At 40.9% G+C, this 22,038-nt stretch overlaps 2 protein-coding genes across 5 annotated transcripts in view; one reads left to right on the top strand and one right to left on the bottom strand.

The window, feature by feature from the left end:
* The first annotated feature begins 184 nt into the window (after nt 1-184).
* ABITRAM (actin binding transcription modulator) lies at nt 185-21,202 on the top strand. 4 transcript variants are annotated; one of them, XR_010988444.1, is made up of 7 exons: nt 185-260; nt 341-392; nt 2,456-2,585; nt 3,291-3,367; nt 3,439-3,508; nt 16,113-16,242; nt 19,726-21,202. XR_010988444.1 is itself a non-coding variant. In XM_068147489.1 (6 exons), exons 1-6 carry the CDS (start codon nt 209-211, stop codon nt 16,179-16,181), a joined length of 450 nt encoding a protein of 149 aa, XP_068003590.1. In that variant the 5' UTR covers nt 185-208; the 3' UTR covers nt 16,182-16,250. The 4 variants fall into 4 exon arrangements, 3 of the variants coding, with proteins under 3 accessions (XP_068003590.1, XP_068003589.1, XP_068003591.1); XM_068147489.1 differs by lacking the exon at nt 19,726-21,202 and having other exon boundaries at nt 16,113-16,250; XM_068147488.1 differs by lacking the exons at nt 16,113-16,242; nt 19,726-21,202 and adding an exon at nt 3,577-4,340.
* The window catches only part of CTNNAL1 (catenin alpha like 1), a 62,330-nt gene continuing 45,092 nt past the window's right edge, over nt 4,801-22,038 (bottom strand). Inside the window, exons 11-19 of the mRNA XM_068147483.1 lie at nt 20,959-21,109; nt 14,838-14,875; nt 11,507-11,557; nt 11,251-11,405; nt 9,912-9,960; nt 8,934-8,990; nt 8,672-8,791; nt 5,212-5,295; nt 4,801-5,087 (exon numbers count right to left, since the gene is read on the bottom strand). Of these exons, the coding sequence (XP_068003584.1) occupies nt 4,926-5,087; nt 5,212-5,295; nt 8,672-8,791; nt 8,934-8,990; nt 9,912-9,960; nt 11,251-11,405; nt 11,507-11,557; nt 14,838-14,875; nt 20,959-21,109 (867 nt within the window). The 3' untranslated portion in view covers nt 4,801-4,925. The remainder of the gene's footprint in view (nt 5,088-5,211; nt 5,296-8,671; nt 8,792-8,933; nt 8,991-9,911; nt 9,961-11,250; nt 11,406-11,506; nt 11,558-14,837; nt 14,876-20,958; nt 21,110-22,038) is intronic.

Raw genomic sequence — 22,038 nt, 5'->3', positions numbered from 1 at the left:
CCCTTCTCGGAGGGAAGGAAAAAAAAAAAAAAAAAATTTTTAAAAAAACCCTCCTCCCAGTTAATGAAAGGGCGGTGGAAGGATGGAGCAAGGCTTTTGCGCTGGCGCCAGCGAGGCAGCGCGGGGGAGCGGGGCTGGCCCTGCCCGCGCCGTGGGGTCCGTCATCGCGGCGCGCCGGGGTGGGGCGAGGCGGGGCGGGGCGGGCGGCATGGCGGCGGCGGGCGGCGCGGAGCGCTACTTCACACGCTGGTACAAGCCAGGTACCGCCGGAGGGCATGGGGACGCGGGCCTGGGCGGCAGGGGCGAGCAGGCGGTCACTGGTGTTTGTGCCTGGTTACAGACGTGAAGGGGCGGCCGTGCGAGGACTTCTGCGTGCTGCAGCACTCCAACAGGCGAGTGGCGGGCCCGGGGGCTCGTGGGGTTTGGGATCCGTCCTCTCCCGAGGAGAGATGCGTGGAAGCAGCCAGAACCGCCGAGTTCCGGCGCTGGGGAAGCGCCAGGCTTGCTGGAGACGCTGCTGCTGCTTCCCTGACCGACTCGGGGGGCCTTCGCCCCGCCTCCAGGTTGGGGCCATGCGGGCGGCGCCCCGAGGGGCTGGGCCCTGCAGCCTCCCGCCCCCCGCCTCTCCCGTCCGCTGCGCCGTGCGGGGAGCAGCTGGCTGTGGGGCTCGCTTGCACTTGGGGTGTTAAACCAACAGGCACAATTCCTGCTGAAACACCATGAGTAGGCCAGGTACGAAGTACCTGGATTTTGCTGGAAGATGAGAGGATGGGAGAATGACAAGTCTGAGCCTTCCCGTATCATCCTTTTGCTGCTACTCCCATAAGAACAGTGGAGCTTGAGCTCTTCCCCTCCATAGCACTCATCAGTTTTTAAAAAGGCCCTTTTAAGTGCCTGTTGTGGCTGCCCCCGAGTCATAGAATCATAGAATTGTCAGGGTTGGAAGGGACCTCAGGGATCATCTAGTTCCAACTCCTCTGCCATGGACAGGGACACTTCATGCTACATCAGATTGCTCAGAGCCATATCCAGCCTACCCTTATAAACCTGCAGGGACGAGGCTTCTCCGTGGGGAACCTATTCCCAGTGTCTCACCACCCTCTGGGAAGAACTTCTTCCTAACATCCAATCTGAATATACCCATTTCTGGGTTTGCTCCAGGAGTCCCCAAGTCCTACCCTACTGAAAGGGCCCTTTACATCTCCAGTAGCAGAAAAGCAACACTTCAAAAGGCTTTTCCATAATGACATTTAGAAGTAGTCCTAACTTAGTTCCTAGGAAACTAATTTGCTCCATTTGAACATTGAGCTTTTTCTAGAAAAAGCTGCATTTCTTTTAGTTGTACATTTGTGTACTACAGGCAGCAGCTGCAAGATAGGAGATGCACATAATTTCTGCTTTGCTGTAGGTGGCTATCCAGCTGTTTGGGATAAATCAGCCCTGTAACAGGTTGGGACTCTAATTACGTACCTTCCCTTTCCTGGTTTCTGCCCTGGGAAAGCCTGTTCAGACTGCTGGGTGGATTAGTGGCAGTGTGAGCACTTCTGGGGGTATTCCATTCCCCAAGGGAAGGTCAGAACTTAACTACAATCCACATAAAAATTGGCAGTGGCAGGTGCTGATGTGTTGAAGGAAGATGTGGAGGTGACTGACTGCATCTTTCAGTGCTGGGGCTTCTCTGTCACCATTTCATGCAGTTCACTTTTTGGTTCTCTGGAAACAGAACCCCAAGTACCTGTGATAAGAGTTATGGCAGCAATGGCAAGAAAGGACATTCTTGCATTTGTGCTAAATATTAAGTGTGTAGTTACTAGTCTTAGTTGTGCACTATCAACAACTATTTAAATCCTGTTGATATGGGGGAAAGGAAGTAAAAATAGAAAGTATTTACTCGACTGTCTGTAAAGATTATTTTGCTGGTTTGAATTCTGAGCTCTCAGAGCCCTTGGCAACTTAGCCAAACACTGTATTGAGTTTTATTATTATGTATGGAGCTGTGGCTCAGTTTGGTATTTCTAAGCAGTGTAAAACTCTTAGTAATTTTTTTTGTTTTGTAAGGTCTCGGCTCTAACCGATTAGAAAGAGGCTGGGGGTCAGGAGCAGGCAGCTTTCCTGGTGCCTTTGGGCTCCCTCTTGTGGGGAGCCGCACAGCATAGAGTTGCAGAGATGTGACCGTGCAGGGAGATGGATGCAGCAGCCAAAGGGAAAGATCTGGTTCCGAGCCATGGTTTTCCTTACGGTTACCGTTCTGTTTGTTAATTCTGGGTCTTGCTCTAGATTTTAAACACTTCCTAAACAGAATAGCTTAATCTGTTGGCAAATTGTAGGCTGTGAAAGTAACAACAGCTTTCACAATGCTCGAAGTTGCTAGCAGCTGGTATAGGCAGAGAACTTAGAGCACCTACAGGGATGGCTTCTCTCAACTACAGCATAATAATTACACTTGTTTTTGCAGAATCTGTGTCATCACCTTGGCAGAAGCCCATCCTCTTCTTCAAAGTGGAAAAACAATTAAAAACGTTAATTATCAAATAAGTGCCAACTGTAGCAGACTCCAGAATAAAGTCTCTGGGAAATCAAAAAGGGTATGGCTTTTTCGTTTGATTAGTTGTCACTTTTGTCTTTCATACTGCCTTTCTGGGATAGAAAATGACCACATTACCTTTGCATTTTATTTTAAACCAGCTCTTTGATAGGGGAAGAATTTATCATTTAAGAGATGCCCCTCTAACTGTCCTAGCCAGGGCTGTACAGTGCTCCTACAGCACCAGTGGTTTCCAGTGTTGCTCGAACCAGAGCTAACAGATGGGTTTTAGTAACTGTTTTTACAGCATACAGAGGGACTTAAACATCTCTGTAAAGTCAGGATTTTGCTTCCAAAATGCTGATGATTTTGGAGGCCCAGAGAGCAGATGGGCTACTTCAGGGTGTTTCACGGTTGGTTTTCAAATGTGTGTGGCTTAACCTGGCTGTACTACAAACAACAGTACTGTTTTTTTCCCCTCTTCCCTGATTTTAATCTGCTGACACCATAAGTCTGTTATTCCACAAGAAACGTAGTTATGACTATATTTATAAGCCCTTAACAAGCTTCTGCTCAATCTGTGCGTATACTAGGTTGGCATCTTCCTTTCTGCAGGGCAGCACAGCTGGTGTAACTCAAAATGACCCGTAACGTTCATGCTTCCTTTGCTTTGTTCTGAGAAGCTCACGAACGTCCATTGCTGATGGTAATGCTTTAAAAGACCCTCTGCAATTCAAGTATATATTTGTTTGTTTTTCAAATGCAGGGAGCGCAGTTTCTAACAGAACTTGCCCCTTTGTGCAGGATATCTTCCTCAGATGGAGAGGAATACACCATTTACAGGTGAGATTTCTCCCTTTTGATTTGTGCCTGGACATACCGAGCACTTCCACTGAATCTAAACACTCTTGCAGCTGCATACGAGGGCGACTGATAGAAGTGAATGAGAACATCCTTAGCAATCCTGCTCTTCTACAAGAAAAGGTAGGACACTTGCTTGCTTTTTATTTTCTAACTTTTATTTCACTGCTAACTTCAGTCTTGCTTCTTAGCCATCAACCGAGGGATACATCGCAGTGGTTCTACCCAAATTTGAAGAAAGCAAGAGTGTAACTCAAGGACTTCTGACACAGAAGGAGTATGAGGAAGTTTTGTTGAAACGTCTTAATTCTTCTTCATGACATTTGTTACACAGTAATCACCTGTATTTGATTCTAAATAAGCTACTTTTATTGTACACTGTAACAGCATTGAGGGGCCTAGTGCCTGCTTTTAAAAGTGGAACTGAAACACTTGATTCATGCAAGAATAAATCAGTTCAAACTGTTTGTAACTTAAAACTTGCTTTCTGTTTTTCTCTGAATCCTAGCACTACACGTTTTAGAATAAGCAGAGTCATCTACTGGAGAGTATTTATGGTTCACAGGCAACTTTTGCTTCTGCTCAGTGCAAGCACACAGGAAAATCCTCTGATGTAGCTCTCACTTGTTTTAGCTAAACTAACATAATATGGAATTTGATGAAAGGTGAACTAAATGTAAAAGTGCAACAGAAGACTATGTACAAAGAGCAGATAAACTAGACAATATGTATTTCACACCAGGTTGTATTTTCATGGCATCCTGAAGTCACATAATGCCCTCTCTACAGAAGTTTTTCACAACCAGGATCTATTTTCTTAAATTCTAGATGGTGTAATGGAAAATCTACGTAAGACTTCAGTGGTTCTACATGCAATTCCAGTTCTGATCAGTAAGATTTACTAATAAAAAAAAAGATGAAACCATCTACAAATAAAGATGGTGGAAAAAAAAAAGAGTTTGAGTAAAGACTACTAATCACTTAGAAATAGACTTCTGGAAATATGAATCATGTCAACAAGATTTGGTGCAGCTACCGGAAAAGGGATTTGTTTTTTCCTCAGGCTACTTCATTGCAGGTATAATTCACAACTAAGATAACATTTCAGTGCTTTAGGCCACAGCCTCTCAGACTATATTCATGATTCTGATTTATCAAATAGAAAGAAATAGGTCAGAGATGAGCTTACAAACTTCGATGGCAGTGTTACATATAGCACCTGCAGCACGAGGTCCTTTATATAAAAGTGTCTATTAGCAGCATTTTTGGGTTGAAACATCCAGTAAGACATTTGTAAGCATTAACTACTAACCTGGTATCAATAGTGAGCACAGGAAAGACATTCACATTATAAAATTACATTACAATTATACTAATTGGTGGTGTAATTGATAAGTAATGGGACATCTATTAGATGTGACAAAGATCAACAGCTTTAATTCAAATTAACCTGGTCTGACTTTCCACAAATGAAAGCAATATTGAAAATTCAGCAAGTGTTATCTTCAGATGGGAGTTCCTGTATTTCTAGGTGCTGGAATTACTTGCTCTCTAAGAATGTCATGTTTGTTACATGATTTTCTAAAGACTTGATGCCAAACGCCTCAGCTCTCTGTTCTGGAGTATGTGCATTTGTACCAGTTTGCATTTTGTCTTCTCTCCACGGTGGAGCAGGTTTAATGCAGCCATTTCCTGCTTTATGCTGTATATAAATAAATAAATAGATAGGTATTTTAAAAAGACATTTCTTAAAACCAAACCAAACCCACACCAAACCAACCAGCCAAACCCCATTAAAAAAACCTGCAGATGAACCAAGTACTTACCTTCCTCAGTAATTTGCAGCAAAGTGGAAGAAGTTGGCATAACAGAGTCATCACATTCCTTGTTTTCAGAATGCATGCATCAACCTAAACCAAGACAATTTAAGAGTAAGACCGCCCATTACTTTTATGAGGCAGCTTAATGCATGAAATTATAATTCACTTCAAGCTTGAAGTGGTAACATTTGTCTTGTGTTAATCACAGAATCACAGAATCAATAAGGTTGGAAGAGACTTCAAAGATCATCAAGTCCAACCTGTCACCACAGACCTCATGACTAAACCATGGCACCAAGTGCTACATCCAATCCCCCTTGAACACCTCCAGGGATGGTGACTCCACCACCTCCCTGGGCAGCCCATTCCAATGGCTAACGACTCTCTCAGTAAAGAACTTTCTCCTCACCTTGAGCCTAAACTTCCCATCTAATCAAAATGTTTTGCCTACCTTTTTTGCATTTCTCTACATAGTATGTAAAGCAACACCATCCCTTCTGGTAACCCATGACTTGAGCTAGGAATTGAAAGGGAATTGCACACACACATCCCAGGAGATAGAACTAACATCAACCTAATATTAAATAGTGTCTTGGAAAGGAGCTCTGCCACCTAAGTATGATTCATCACAATTTTTAAAGTTTCTCCTTTTGTTTTGTGTCCTGTCAGCATGCTTTAGAAAGCTATGTATCACATAAGCCTTACCTTGATATGAGTTACACTTAAAGTCAGATAAATCTTAAAGCATTTCAGTGTATGCCTCAGGTCTTAACACTCAGCACAGGTCACAAGTCTGGGCCCTCAAGAAACATCAATTTGATAGCATATCATAGCTATGTAGTGATACATCACTGTAAACCCACAGACTGGAGTTTCCATTTAGTTTAGCTAGAGGGTGTAAAACAAACCAAACTATCCCTGAGGTGCTCCCAGTTTGGTTTGAAGAGGCTTGGATGCACTAGCCAGTTTCAGCCCCTGATGTAAAATTGGAACAGCTTTTCCATAGCTCACTGGAAACAGACATCCAAGAGAACAGAAATGGTCTGGCTCACATTGATCATATTGCTGCTCAGGGATACTTGAAATGGAATGAAAAAAAAAAAGCCTGTTCTCTGCTCCCACTGAGGTTTGCAGATCACTTGGTAACAACACTGAAACTTTAATGGCAGCTGTGTATTTACTTAACTACCAATAGTATCAAAATAAACTTTAGGCAGTCTAGGCTAGACTCTACCTATTGGGAAACCAGTAACAGAGCCTTTGGGGTTTGGAGTATATTTAAGTTAAGCATCAGTAACAACACAACAATAACTATGGCTACAATGGTGGAAATATAAATTATCTTCATTCATATTTTGAACGCCTAAGTCCTTTATTACTGAGGTATGCTTAACTACAGTTCATATTGTGCTGGAGAGCAGCCAAACAGAAAGGGACCTGGGGGTACTGATTGACAGTTGGCTGAACATGAGCCATCAGTGTGCCCAGGTAGCCAAGAAGGGCAATGGTAACCTGGCTTGCATCAGAAATAGTTTGGCCAGCAGAAGCAGGGAAGTCATTCTGCCTCTGTACTCAGCACTGGTTAGGCCACACCTTGAGTACTGTGTCCAGTTCTGGACCCCTCAGTTTAAGGACACTGAGACTCTTGAATCTGTCCAGAGGAGGGCAATGAGGCTGGGGAGAGGTCTCGAGCACAAGCCCTATGAGAAGAGGCTGAGGGAGCTGGGATTGTTTAGCTTACAGGAGACTCAGGGGACACCTTCTTGCTCTCTACAACTACCTGAAGGGAGGTTGTAGCCAGGTGGGGGTTGGTGTCTTCTCCCAGGCAACCAGCACCAGAACAAGAGGACACAGTCTCAAGCTGTGCCAGGGGAAGTTTAGGCTCGAGGTGAGGAGAAAGTTCTTCACAGAGAGTTGTTGGTCATTGGAATGTGCTGCCCAGAGAGGTGGTGGAGTCACCATCCCTGGAGGTGTTCAAGAGGGGATTGGACATGGCACTCGGTGCCATGGTTCAGTAGTCATGAGGTGCTGGGTGACAGATTGGACTGAATTTGGTTGGATGTGTTAAAATATTTTGTTATTTTGACCTATTGTATGCCTTAATTACATGCATGCAAGTAGAAAATGACCAATTGAGATGTGACACATCTGCCTTCTGATAGACTAGATAACTTTGCTGTATAATGTAATGAAGGTCTTCGTCTGCTTACATCTTGTCCTGGAAGCATTGCTCTGGGTGGTTAAAACATTTATCTAACAACAACAAATGGTGAAATCAAACCTCAAATGACAATTTCAGAATATTCAGTAATGAGGAGGAAAAAAAACCATCCCAGTTACTTGCTTAACTGATTATTAGACTCTAAAGTTGGTAAGTTAGGGGTAGGGAAAGTGTTCATTAAACATTAATACCAATGATGTATCTGTTGTTACAAGGCCAGTTACACAAAACTTCAATATCCATGGCTCTTTAAAAGAAAACATTCATATCAGCCTATAGAGTAACACTATCCAAGCCATCCACTGGCAGGCTTCCATGTATTCTGGGTGCCAGTGTACCATATTTTGCCTTTTATCAAACTCTCAGAATCAATGAGGGGGTCAGGTCAGGATAAACTTCACTGAAGCCCATCCAGCAGTGGGGAAAAGAAGAAAAGAGTTTAAAAAAACCCAAAAGACTAGAAAATGCAGCACCCACACTGAAGAAAATCCCTTCCTAGGACAAGAGAGTGCAGGAAATGCCTTGGATTACAGATTATCAGTGAGGGATGTCCCAATAAACAAAACATTTTCAGCAAGGAGAACAGTTCTTACTGTTCTTCCTATAGAATAGAATAGAATAGAATAGAATAGAATAGAATAGAATAGAATAGAATAGAATAGAATAGAATAGAATAGAATAGAATAGAATAGACCAGATTGGGAGAGACCTGTGAGATCATCGTGTCCAACCTATCATCCAACACTATCTAATCAACTAAACCATGGCAACAAGCACCCCATCAAGTCTCCTAAACACCTCCAGTGATGGTGACTGCACCACCTCCCCAGGCAGCCCATTCCAATGGGCAATCACTCTCTCTGTGAAGAATTTCTTCCGAACATCCAGCCTAACATCCAGCCTAAACCTTCCCTGGCGCAGCAGTCCTTCTGAACTCCTTGTGAAACACTCCTTGAGACACTCAGATCAGCTTCTCAAAACGTGTTAAATGCAACATAGTAATTCAGGTTGCAGGGAAATCCTCTTCTACAGAAGGAAGAGCAATGATGGCATATTGTGTAGCAGAAAAAGCAGCTTGCACAACAGCACAGAACCTTGTACTTAGAGTAGTTTTCATGAGCGTTTGTCAATCCAAGAAGTTCAGCTGTTATGAACTCTTTTGTATTTTAACACAGAACAAAAAGTTACTCCATTTCAAAACAAGTTAGGTCTTGCTTTGAGGAATCTATCTAATTTTTACCTTACCTTTGTAAATGTAGCACTTTTACCCTGAACAGAAGCTTTAGCTGTTATCTGGAGCTGCCTGCACATCGAGATCAGTTTTTCAGCCTCCAACAGAAGCAAAGGTTTGTCATCACCATGTACCTGAAATGTGTTTCAGGAAGACAAAAACCACTTTGTGTTAGGGACTCCTATATTAAGTTAATACAGAAGACAGCAGAACCAGCTTTTAAGCAGTCACACTGGTGCCATAAGCTGAATGGCTGTTTTAGAGGTTATACATCACCTGATCAGAAAAGGCATGAAGAGCTGAAGCAAGCTTTGTGCCCTCTGTAGCAAAAATCTGCAGGGGATAGAAAACGTAACAAAATGAACCACAATGAAGATGAGGCTTTTCTAGCTAGTTCTTTTAATAACTAGTGTGCTATAAGGCGAAAAGGTAGCAGGAGATACTTGGGGCAGTTGTATCAGTAGTCAGTACTTTGCAGTGACCTTTGCAACTACAAGCTACACTACAAATTGCCATTCTCCAAGATAGGCAAAGTTTAAAGAAATCTTGCTTCCAATGACTTTTTGCACTGTAGCAGCTAACGAGTTTTGTGGGTAGATGACACCTGCCAGGTTTGTTTAATCTCCTGACAAAGGTAACCAGTCTCCTGTGAGATGGATCTTGGAAATACCACAGCATATTCATTTGTTTGGACCTTTGCCTTTGGTTTGTGTTATTCACATGGTTTACATCTTTCTTTCCCATGAAAATACTGATGCTCAGACTAGGATGGAGTACTCCCTGATGCTATCAGGGGCTGAGATAAGTGACATAATGATTACTACTAATGCACTTAAGTGCACTATAAACTCCCAAGGGAGGTGGTGGATTCCCCTACATTAAGACAGTTTCAAGGCCCAGCTTGACAGGGTGCTGAGCCATCTCATTTAAACTATATTCTTACCCTGAAAAGTTAGACTAGATGATCCTTGAGGTCCCTTCCAACCTGGTATTCTATGAATATTTGCCATAATATAGGTTTCCTGGTCCTACTCCTAACTGGAATGTCTCAGTTTAATGAATGCTGTCCTAAGCTACCCCTGGGCCACTGAAAAGTTCTTCATAAATATATACACCAGAGTTAGACTTCTTAAAATCTGCATTTGCCAGTTAATTCAGGGTACATTGTATTTATGTGTAAGGAATCAGAGAGTTAAGATCAAAATCGTTCTTCCCTCAGAGTGCCTTGCTCCTATTTTGTTAAAAATGTGTTACCTCTGCTTGATGAAATAGATCTTGAGTAGTTTTCAGAAGTCCTTCTCCCCTGTGGGAAATAGTGAAAGCAGAAAATACACCATTTATAGACTGCAGATGATTTTGCTTGCTACTTGCACAATTTATTTTCTCTCACCCTCATTCACACCACTGAACCGCAAGGTATCACTCTTTTAGTAGATACTATGCACAACAATAACCTACTGCAGAAACTGCCTTTCAAAATACCACATTAACACTTCAGTGCCTACAAACTATTAGGACATCAGCAATGGTTCAGTTCTCATCAACCAACCAAGGGTAGAAATTCGTGTCTGGAATACTGAGTGTTACTGGACGAGTAGGTAAAAAACAACAAACTCAGCTCTTACTAAAAGAATAGAATAGAATAGAATAGAATAGAATAGAATAGAATAGAATAGAATAGAATAGAATAGAATAGAATAGAATAGAATAGAAATAGAAATAGAAATAGAAATAGAAATAGAAATAGAAATAGAATAGGATAGAATAGACCAGAATAGAAAAGATCTTTGAGATCATCGTGTCCAACCTATCATCCAACACTATCTAACCAACTGAACCATGGCACTAAGCACCCCATCCAGTCTCTTCTATCACCTCCGGTGATAGTGACTCCACCACCTCCCTGGGCAGCCCATTCCAATGGCCAATCACTCTTTCTGTGAAGAACTTTTTCGTAACATCCAGCCTAAACCTCCCCTGGCGCAGTTGGAGACTGTGTCCTCTTGTTCTGGTGCTGGTTGCCTGGAAGAAGAGACCAGCCCCCACCTGTCTACAACCTCCCTTCAGGGAGCTGTAGACAGCAATAAGGTCTCCCCTGTGCCTCTTCTCCAGGTTAAGCAACCCCAGCTCCCTCATAGGGCTGGTGTTCCAAGCCCCTCACCAGCTTTGTTGCCCTCCTCTGGACACGTTCCAGCAAGTCAACATCCTTCCTAAACTGAGGGGCCCTGAATTGGACACAGCATGCCAAAGATCAGTAATACTAATCTACAGTTTTATACCTGTGCTTTAATTATCTTTATTTTGAAAGTACACATGAAAGTGCTTCTTAAAATATTTTCTGTACCCAAGGATTACATTAAATAGCTGTTCTGCAACAAAACAGATGTTTAACACTTAAAAAAACCCTCCCTGATTTTATTGCAATATTCAACAGCTTAGAAATTTACAAGAATTCATAAAGTGTAATGATAGAAATTAAAGCTAATTTATGAATGTATCCCAATTGTTATACTCTGAAAATTAAATTGCCTTGTTCTATAAACACAGTTACTGCTGTCCTCTCACCAAAACATGCTGCATACAGTGTAATTACCTGGTAAATAAATACATGGAATAGGCCATACTTGACATGCCTTGTCCATGTTGCACGATCTCATTCTCCTGATCCTCCCACTTTTCTGTCTCAGAATCCACATCAGATGTGAGCAGATGCAATTCTAATCCAAGCTTTGCAATTTTTGCCTGTTCCTGTAAGTGGTAACCATATTTTTGGCACTCAAAAATACATTCTTCAGATAGTGAAAAACTTTGTAATTTTTTTTTTTTGTCCTAAAATGATGGCTTCTTACCTCAGTATCTAGTTTGACTGGCTTCAATGCTTTCAGATTTGCATTATGCTTCTGTTTCAAACAAAAAGCAGTATTTTTAGGTTAAAGGAATCACTAATCATTTTACTAACAAATCATAAGAAGTGGCTCTATACTCAAGAGGCAGGATTCCCAGGAGAATTTCACTGGCTCAGACAAACTTCTCAGTAGAAGCTGTTCTGACCTGGCTATCCTCCTGAAATGGCATGTGCAAACAGCATCTGTGCCTAAAGCTTCAAGGAAAAGACCTCTTTCACAGTTCTCAAGTTCCACCTTATGCAGTACCACCTCTTCCCCTTACTCTAAATCCTCAGTAACACTGAGAATTAAATAACCAGTTTTAATCAAGTAGTACTGCACTGATTTTGTTTCCTCAAAGATGACATTGGTGCAACAAGGTCTTTAAAGTAAACTTAGCTCGTAACAGGCAGATCTAGTGTACAACCCACATAAATGTTAGTGTGATGATGTAGCTCATTAGTCTGTGTCACATTGTAGAATTAGCTGAATTTCTTTTGTTTAAGTCACGAATTATCTGCAATGCCAGTCTGGCACCAAGCCAAATGTTGGTTCAGATTAAACAGTAATTAGTGGTACTGATGTGAGCAGACTAACTGGTAAAGCAGAGCTCACCCACTGCATAACACATACAGGCTGTAACACACAACCTGTTTCAAATCAATCTGCACGTAGAGCAGCAGAACCTGGCTTTAACTTTGTTTGCTGGTGCTGTCACCGTGCAAAGACAGCAAAAGGTGACAGGGGAGTCAACAGTCCACATTCCCACATTTAGAAACTGCTATAGAGTGCAGAGGAATGGAAAGTACAAAGATGGCATTATACCTTGGAGAGGTGTGAGCCCTTAGAGGGTGCTGGATGCTAGGAATGCGGGACTGAGATCCTTGCCTGAGAAGCTGTAAAGAGCTGCTAGTCATTACTGGAAGTACTTGGACAAATTACCCTCAGTAATGCCTTTGGTGGGGGTGGGAAAAGCACTCTTCATTGTGAACAGCATTGGAAACAAGCTGCAGGTGCAGACTCTCTCACTTCCAACAGTTTGAGGGGAAACAAAATAAAATAATAATAATAACAAGTACTACTACTTAAGTTCCTACTGCAACTTACTATTCAGATGAGCTTCCATGCCATTTCTTTTTCATCCCAAAGTTTTAAAATACTCTGATTCATATGAACACCTCCCCAGATCAGACACTGTAATCCTGCCTATGTAGTAGAAATGCTGATCTCAGATTGAAAGATTTAGCAAGGCCTGTAACAACTGATACTCCTAATTATCATTTAAATTTGACCACATTGTCTATTAGAGATGCAATTCAAGAAATCAGAGAATGCTTTAGGTTGTAAGGGACCTCAGAAATTGTCTACCCCAATATCCCTGCCATGGGCAGGGATGGCTCTCTGCTAGACTCAGCTGCTCAAAGCCTCATCCAAACTGGCCCTGGGTTTAAGGCACAGTTGAAAAACAAGAAAGGAACACAAAGCCAAACTGGATGTGTATGTGAAGACAAACTGGGCTACAAAGTATGGAAAATATTTAAGCTGCTGAATGAAGGGTATTCAAGAAAACCAGCACTCTAGCAGAGGTTAAGTTTCTCTATCATCCTCAAGTAACTAAACAAACCTCGAAATAGTTGTCAGATTTGTAGTTTTCTCCATTCTAATATTCAATTCACACTACTGGAACAGGAGAACTGGTAAAAATCAAATAAGCAGTTACACTCCTTTTCAAACATGATTTGACACTTGGTACTTTAAAGAAAAATGTATTTGTGCTCTAAGTGCACACATGGATCATCCCAACTGCTCTGTCTTCAAATATGGCAAGGTCTAGGATGCCACTCATTACCAGCACAGTCACAATTAAACAGATGTCACACAACATGTAATCCAATTAGATCGACAGAACAGTGTGGCTTCTGTGCAGGACAGCGTGGGCACTAGGGAGAGAAGAGGCTGTTCCAAGAGTCAGGCAGTTCCAAAGGTTAGTTGCATCAATTAGGCAATGAAATGACTCTGTGAAGAAACTCTGTTGTCTTATGGACATAATCTACATTTCCTGTCTACTTTTAAACTGTGTATTAATTGTAACTGCCCCAAATCTATACATCTTGCAAAATTAAAAGAAGTGGCAGCATTTCAAGCAATAAAGCAAAACTGTTTAAATCCTAGGAACAAAGCTTTTATTGAAAGCTTTTTTTCAACAGGCACATGAAGCCCTAAGTGGAAATTTGACTTTAAACGTCTTAAATTTCAGCTGAGTCCAGCAGCTATGTAGCTTAGTCAAACTGATGAGGGATAAAAACTCTATCAAACGTTACTTAAACCAATCTATTTTCCTGCCTCAACACTTAGTTCCATAACCATGAAATCCAGCCATGCTCACCCAGCCTAACATAGTATATTTAAATCTGCAGATTAGATTTCTAATGTATGATCTTTTTATTAAGGGTCAGAAGTAGCATATTGTGTTTGAAGTCACACAACTGCACAGCCTGAGGTAGAGACGGGATCATTTCACCTTCTAATTCTTCAGCACTACAGGTTAAGGAAAGAAAGCAAGGAGACAGAAATAATCTAGAGGTTACTGTACCTTCTGAGATCATTCTCACCCTTTTCCCTACTGTGAGAAAATTCAGTATGTACTAAGTGAATCAACCAACTGATTACTGACATGATACTAACAAGGTTTGGGAGGTTTCTTAATGCACAGATGCTCTCAGAAACAGTGCAATACCTAGTACAATCAGCTAGGGTCATCAACTACCTCACAACTAAACCTGGACATTTAGTGTAGGTTTTTTTCCCCTGCATTAAAACATTTACAATCAAAGAAAATCCTTTATTTGAAGAGCCTACAAAAGGCACAAGCATGTTCATTTTATTCCAAATAGGTCAACTCAGGCAATAATGTTAAAATCCCCCAACAGATTGCCAAGACTTATTGTCAGTGTCTTGCAGCATACTCCTACTGGTTTACTAGTAACAATGCATCTTTCATTATACAGTGTGACAGTCAAAGGCATGATAGGAAATTTCCTGTTAACTGCCAGGAATTATAGTTCATGCACAAAGCAATTAGAGCATATTATGTAACTGGTTACCCCAGTTTTCAGTATGTTTGTTACTGATTTAGTACATTGATGAAGTCTGATAGTTGACCAATAGTCAGCCATCCATTCAGGATGCATGTTACCAATATATTGCTATGTCCTCATCAAGATGTGACATGGAAAGAAGTCAGTTAGTTAACAGCAGATATAAAGTAAACCCAACAGTCCCCAAACCAACTTACCCCTGGTCTGGGCAGCGATAGGTACACACGCTTCTCTCCTATGAAGAACACACACATTTACACCAACATTTGTATGCAGATTTTGATAAACTCAGTCACATGCCTTACTTCATCCTTCTTTAAGATACAGCACTAGAAAGGCAAATCACTTACCTGTAATTCCTCCTCTTTGAATATTGTAGAGGATTCCCTGTCTTGTACTTCCAGAGGGACAAGCCAAGAACTCTCTACTCTTCAATTTTAGCTCTCACCAACTAGCAGTTAAGAAAGCTCCTCTGAACAATTTTCCTCAGTAAAACTTCTAATCCCTGCATGTAATCCACAAGTAAATGAATAATCTCTCTCCAATGACTGAGTAGCTATGAATACGTGCACTCATTTTGTTGTGAAGTGCAGAACATAAAGTGTTAGTTCCAAGTAAGGCCTTTCTTGGCATGGGTTGGGTGGACTAGGCAATGGCACTACTGAAAAATATCTAGGCTAGTTTTTCTAAGTAAGGCATATACTACATGTTGCACTGTACTATACTTATCCCATGTGCACTGCATTTTATAAGGAAAAAGTTCTATAGCATTGCACACACTTATTGAATTATTTCTCATACTTCCAGGAGCCTCAGATATTCCAAATCTGAGCAAAACAAAAGAGGGGAAAAAACCCAAAAACCACACCCTTTTAGGTGCTACCAAAAAGTGGGTAAGAAGAGATTATCAGCAAGAGCAAACAGTGCCTGGGCTGACAGCCTGGTATTAGAGCTCCAGTTACTGGAAGACTTAATTATCTGTAAAGAATTAAATTTATTACCATAGATTCAGGAGAGGAAAGTTTGCTAAATAAAAGAAAACAAATAAAAAACTTGAGAGCTAGATTCCACGTGAAGAAATAAAGGGCTACTATAATGGATATTGGTACCAGGTTTGCATAGATATTATGCATCTCAACAGACAAAGAACAGACCTTCTATGATTACTATCTCCTCCTCTTGTATCAGCTCCTACAAAGCTTAGTCCTCGGCAGACTGTTCTCTTGTGTATTCATGATGCTTTGAAAGGATGCTCTATCTCCTGACCCCACAGAAAAACTATGAGCTCCATGTCTAGGCAACTAACTCCTAAAAAACACATTTCCATAAGTTGACAAGTGTCCTTCAAACCCCTTGAGAAGTATGAAAAATTTAGTTCTTCCTCTCTAAGACATTTCTTCCTCCCCCTACCTAGTTTTGCAAAAGATTAAATGAGCTATCAGGGCACAAGCTACCTGTATTTCTTTTTTCAGAATGCAGAGTTACTCAGATACTCATTTCCCAAACGTGCATCCAAGCCAAGATTTCTCACTAAAGGCTGAAACAAATGCTAAGAAGTGACTTACAGTATCCTGTGTGTCAAAGACATCAACTAAAGAGCAGGTAAGAAAGCATGCAAGATGTGCCAAGAACAAAAACTAACTTAAATGTTTAACATGCTGCAGTGTAAGAGATTTCCTTGATGCTATGTAAAACTTGTTGCACCATGTTAAAAAAACACCCCAACAGCATGGAAAGCTTTGACATAACAAATGGAATATGAATGCACACAGAGAGGACATACCACTCACACAAGCAAGGTAGGAATTCAGGATTATGGAAATCACATGTAAAGAGATGGTAAACAGAAACAAGGGGGAAAAAAGTAAGGAAAAAATAATCAGTTTTGATCTTCAAGCAATTGCCAATATTTGGCTTTGCAAGGTTTAGTTGCTCACCATATTCAGAAAGACAAAAGAACCTTACTATTTATTTCTTGGAACATTTGAAAAGCCCACAAAACCCCTACAAAACACACAAAACCCCCTCACCTCAGTGGACCCACAGATCAGCCCAGACCTTTCAAGCACAGATCAGCTCAGGCCAGAGATAATGCTGCTTCATCAGAAAATACTTAATTACATTAGTATAATCATAGAATTAAGATTTGATTCCATCAACAGAATATACATAGGTGTGTTTTTTTTCAGGTATTTAAATTCCTTAGTTTGTAAGTTAGTTCTTTGCTATAAAAGCAAATGACTTCTCTCTATGCTATGATTGCCCTTTTATTTATTTGAGTCTACCTTTGTTTTTCCTAGTATGTTTTCTCTAACACGCTTCTCCATTTTGAATTTGAATTATTATTTCATCCTCTTTGTCTTTCAATTTTCTGCTTTACGGTAGTTCCAGTCATGTTTTTCCTGCCAAAATTTATCTATATCAATTTCTAAAGCCTGCTTTGGACGTTACCTCTTGTCTGATGGCAAGATGGCAGCATCCCTGCTTCACCCTTCTTTCTAGAGCTCTAAATTCTAAAATTCTCTATTCATCAACTATGGCCCTTCCTAAATCTTCATGGTCACTGAACTCCTCTCAAATCAAGTGAGCTAAACAACAGAGGACATAAAAGGAAGTTCTCTTCATAACTCATTCTCTCACTTCTGATCAAGTTACAAGGGGATTACTGACATTCTTATTTGCTAGGTTGAAACCAGAAAATTAGAGGGTGAAAAAAAAAGAAATTGACTGACACCCAACAGACTGGGCCAGTGAGAAATACTTTCATTAGGTAATTTGAGAGACAGGAGCCACAAAGTTAAGTATTTAACCTAAAATGGTAATTCCGGGAACAAACCAATTCCTCCATGGGCTGAAGCAGATCTCCAGTTGACAGAACCACCCTCCAGAGGAGCCCAGTACTCTCCTCAGCACAGACCAGCCATGCAACATTTAAAACACCAACACTGTAGAATGGGCTTATGCACCACAGGATGAAAGAGTGCTTTAGGATTAAGCAAAAGAAGGCCAACTCCACCTCACTGTACAGTTCTGCATAACACTGCCATTTTCAAAATACACCTGAGGGTTACTGAGTTGCAGTGTGCTCACCAGCCTTCCCCACTCACAATATGTTTGTGCATGGGTCTCCACAAGGCAAGCCCATTTCCATCTGGGCATGACTTGGGGCAATAACATTCAAATTGAATAGCATATTGCTTCATTTCCAAGTTAAATCTGGCTCTCTATCCATATGAGTTTTGAACCTCAGTATGAGAAATACTTGATTTGTTCACAGGAACAAAGCACTGGAAAAGGAGTTATGCAATTGCTCATAAAAATAAAGAAATAAACAATGTGAATCTGATGTACTCAGAAAAAAATGCTTCTTTTTATTTGATGTGTCCAGCACATTTAGTCACCACTCAATTTTTGCCTTTAAAGCTGTATTCTGAACGTTCTTACAAAGCCATACATTTAAATTGGTAGTACAAAAATACAAGTTTTTAAACTGAGGAGGAAAAAAATATATATACCTTCTTACTGTAATTCTTTCTTCTGTTACACACAATCACAATTCTACTAGAAATAAAGCACTTGAGACATTTCAGTCTGTAAAATAAAGACACTTTTACCAACCTCAAACCAAGTATGAGTTACAAGAATGAAATGTTATAAAATATTGTGTAACTTCATTGTGTCTGGAGGCAAAGGTTTTGTGAATGCCACTCTCGTAATTTCATAGCAAACAAATATTTTGATTTATTTATTGGGTCACCAGTCATGTTGTTATCTGGGAGGGAAAAATGTGCTGAAAGTAGCAAGGTAACTTTAGGATACTTTCTGGAAGCAAAAAAGGTGAGGTTATTTGGGTGAGATTTTTTTTCCTTTTTTTGGGTTGGTTGGTTGGGGTTTTTTTGTTTGTTTTGTGATAAGAAGCATTCTTGAAATCTAACAGAGAAAACAAGCAACCAAAGATTAGCTAACAACACAGAGAAAAACTTTTCTACATGTAGAAGAGTGTATATAGAAGACCAAATTATTTCTAAGGAGGTAACTGACAGTTAACATGAAACAATTTTCATTCAGGAGAATTCCCTTACCAGGCTGGCCATGAGAGAAGAGACATGGAAACATGATTTCTTAAGTATTATTTTGGAAACACAAGACCTAATGCACTCAAGGCCATAAAGAGAGTACAAGCTGCACTTACTATCTTACCAGTGGTGGTATCAGAACACTTTATGCTGAAAGAAAGACTGAGGAAATGAGAGACACTAATAAGAAGAGACACATCCGGCCATGCCAAACAGCAGAAGAAAGTCTTCACTGCACCCAGGCCCACACACACTACAGCCTCCAACATGCTCAGGTTATTCATTCTCTCTCCTTCAAGCAATGACACTGGGTTGCCTTGATAAATGATGCTTTAAAGAAACTGGAAAGTATCACTTGGAAAAAAATCTGTTATCTGCTGTCAACTGCAAGAGAAGAGAAAGTTACTGAGGATAGGAGAGGCTGGGAATCTGCCACAACACTTGGAGAACTATTTGTTTGGAGAGCCAAGAATATGCTTTGCTGTGGCTGTGTGATTCTCGTCCTATAATTTTGAAATACAGCAATATCTATATATATATGTAAACACACATGCACACATATATAAAAATATATGAAATGGTTATTATTTAACCCTGCTAGAGCATTGTATCAATATGAAAAAAAGATTATGACACCGCATGATGAACCATGCATGTGAATCCCAAATTTATTGTAACACATTCCAGTAATATCATATTTTAAGTTGCCTTATTTAAAATGTAATGCTATGTTTAAAGAATGCCAGTATGGTTCTTGGCTCCCCAAACAAACAAACAAACACAAAAACCCCCAAGAAAACAAAGCACAACACCAAAACACGTAAAGCTAAAAGGCCCATAAACAGGATCTGTGATTGCTACACATCTTTATACAGCATTCCAGATCAAGGTGGAAGAACGAGTAAGATACCAATTGTGTATCTCTCAAATGCCTCAAGTTCTTAATAACCTGTGCTACACACAGTTATTGTGAACTCACTCATAATTTCAATATGCTTTTCTTTTACAGGTCTTCAGGCTCAGACACACATTCATCTAGCAACCAGCGGCAACAGTTTAAGTCCTCTGGTGGTGATTTCCTGTCCTCACAAGAAATCTGGCAGAAAAGAACTCCTTACACAAAAACCTGAGCAAATACAGAAAGTTAAACTGACAAGAACTCTAAAAATGAAAGTAGGTCTTACATTAATAGTAAGATGAAGTATTATGTCATTGATAAAGTGTCATCTGACCTGAATAAGGGTATTTTTTTTCTGTACTTAAGATACAGAAAAATGAAGTCCCTGTATTTAACTAAATCCAAACTTTTAAACCTGAGTGATTTTCTTAAAAATACAAGACATTCAGTATTATTATGTATTACATTCCAGCTGTATGCAATTATACCTTAAAGAATGAAACAAACACGTAGCTGCAGGAAGTATGACAGGCTACACTAAAGACCTAATCTGAAAAAAAGAAATTATGCTAGATAAAAAATAAAACCAAAGTGATTTCCATTTTAAAGGTAAATTACCCTACACTAAAAGTAAGCACAGAATGTTCTCGAGATTCCAAGGTTTCCTTCTACATGTTGTACAAATACCAATACACTTACCAACCAAAGAAAATATCCCAAGATTGTGCAGAGTCATCAGAGATTCCATCCAGGAGAAAGGACAGCAGTTTAAAAATCAAACAGCTACATTCACTACATTATGAAGTGAACACAAAGCAAGCTGACAGTATAGTGTGTGTATATATATGTGTGTGTATAAACATTTTTCCTGGAAATACAGGAAATGAATGAAGCCTATCACATAATTCAAGTTATATCATGATTCTCATGAACTGGTATATCCTAGACAAACCAGAAGATAGGATGAAAGCCCCATACCCACCCCTTATATGTGGACGCTACTGGCAAAGAGCTGTGTCAAATACTTTTGTCTCCTTAGTTCCGTTTAGTTTTGCTGGAACTAATCAATCACACTGCAGAGAGGTAAAAATAGCTAAATTTATAGAAACCAGGCCAAATTTTTGGCCCGTCTTCTTTGAAAGGAATAGAGTAAACACCTTAATTTGACAATTAGGCAAAAGCAGTATTTGTGTATCATCACCTAGATTCCACATTGCCATAAGGGATGTGGGACTGTTTATTGGGCTCTTCTCTTAAAAAACAGTATTTCCTAAATCACACTTAAAATTCTGGAACTACATGTTTTGAAAACTACATTTTTCTATTCCTACATATTATTCTTACCTCTTCTTCCTTCAAACACATCATTGATTTCTCTCAACAACATAGACATGTCACTCAGTTGAGACTCCCAGGCCTCACAGAACACCTCAAGATTTTCTTTTGCAATCTTGCTAGATGGATGTAATGCCAGTGTTTCTGCAGCAGAAATGATCTGGACAGAGAACAAAGTATTTGCTGTTGGAACTCCTAGTATAGTGTTGCACATGAGTTCACAAGTGCCTTCACAGCAAAATACTACATTAAACTGCAACTATTATCTCTTTGTAGTGTATTCATCTGACATTTGCAGCCTTGGACAGTGACAAGCGGAGTCCCTCAGGGATCAGTCCTGGGACCTGTCTTGTTCAACATCTTTGTGGGTGACATGGACAGGGGCATTGAGTGCACCCTCAGCAAGTTTGCTGATGACACAAAGCTGTGTGGTGCAGCAGACACGCTGGAGGGAAGGGAGGCCATCCAGAGGGACCTTGACAGGCTGGAGAGGTGGGCACAAGCCAAGCTCATGAGGTTCAAGTGCAGGGTCCTGCATCTGGGTCGAGGCAATCCCAGGCACAAATACAGGCTGGGCAGGGACTGTCTGGAAAGCAGTCCTGAGGAGAGAGACTTGGGGGTGCTGGTGGACAAGAAGCTCAACATGAGCTCTCAGTGTGCACTTGCAGCCCGCAAAGCCAATCAGATCCTGGGCTGCATCAGGAGAAGTGTGGCTAGCAGGTCGAGGGAGGTGATTCTCCCCCTCTACTCAGCTCTGGTGAGACCCCACCTGGAGTACTGCATCCAGTTCTGGAGCCCCTATTACAAGAGGGATGTGGAGGTGCTGGAACGTGTCCAGAGAAGGGCCATGAGGATGATCAGAGGGCTGGAGCACCTCTCCTATGAGGACAGACTGAAGGAGTTGGGGCTGTTCAGTCTGCAGAAGAGAAGGCTCCGAGGTGACCTCATTGTGGCCTTCCAGTATCTGAAGGGGGCCTACAGGAAGGCTGGGGAAGGACTTCTCAGGATGTCAGGTAGTGATAGGACTAGGGGGAATGGAAGGAAGCTGGAGGTGGGGAGATTCAGGCTAGATGTGAGGAGGAGGTTCTT

This window comes from Melanerpes formicivorus, unplaced genomic scaffold (genome assembly GCF_026170545.1).
Source record: "Melanerpes formicivorus ecotype bairdi unplaced genomic scaffold, bMelFor1.0.p_v2 SCAF_15, whole genome shotgun sequence".
Lineage (NCBI taxonomy): Eukaryota > Metazoa > Chordata > Aves > Piciformes > Picidae > Melanerpes > Melanerpes formicivorus.
Note: the sequence above shows the minus strand (reverse complement) of the source record. Positions and strands in the feature narration are given on the sequence as shown.

Coding starts and splice junctions, on each gene's coding strand:
- ABITRAM (XM_068147488.1), top strand. CDS start 209: ATGGCGGCGGCGGGCGGCGCGGAGCGCTACTTCACACGCTGGTACAAG. Junction 393..2,455: donor GTGCTGCAGCACTCCAACAG/GCGAGTGGCGGG, acceptor TTGTTTTTGCAG/AATCTGTGTCATCACCTTGG. Junction 3,509..3,576: donor CTGCTCTTCTACAAGAAAAG/GTAGGACACTTG, acceptor CTTGCTTCTTAG/CCATCAACCGAGGGATACAT.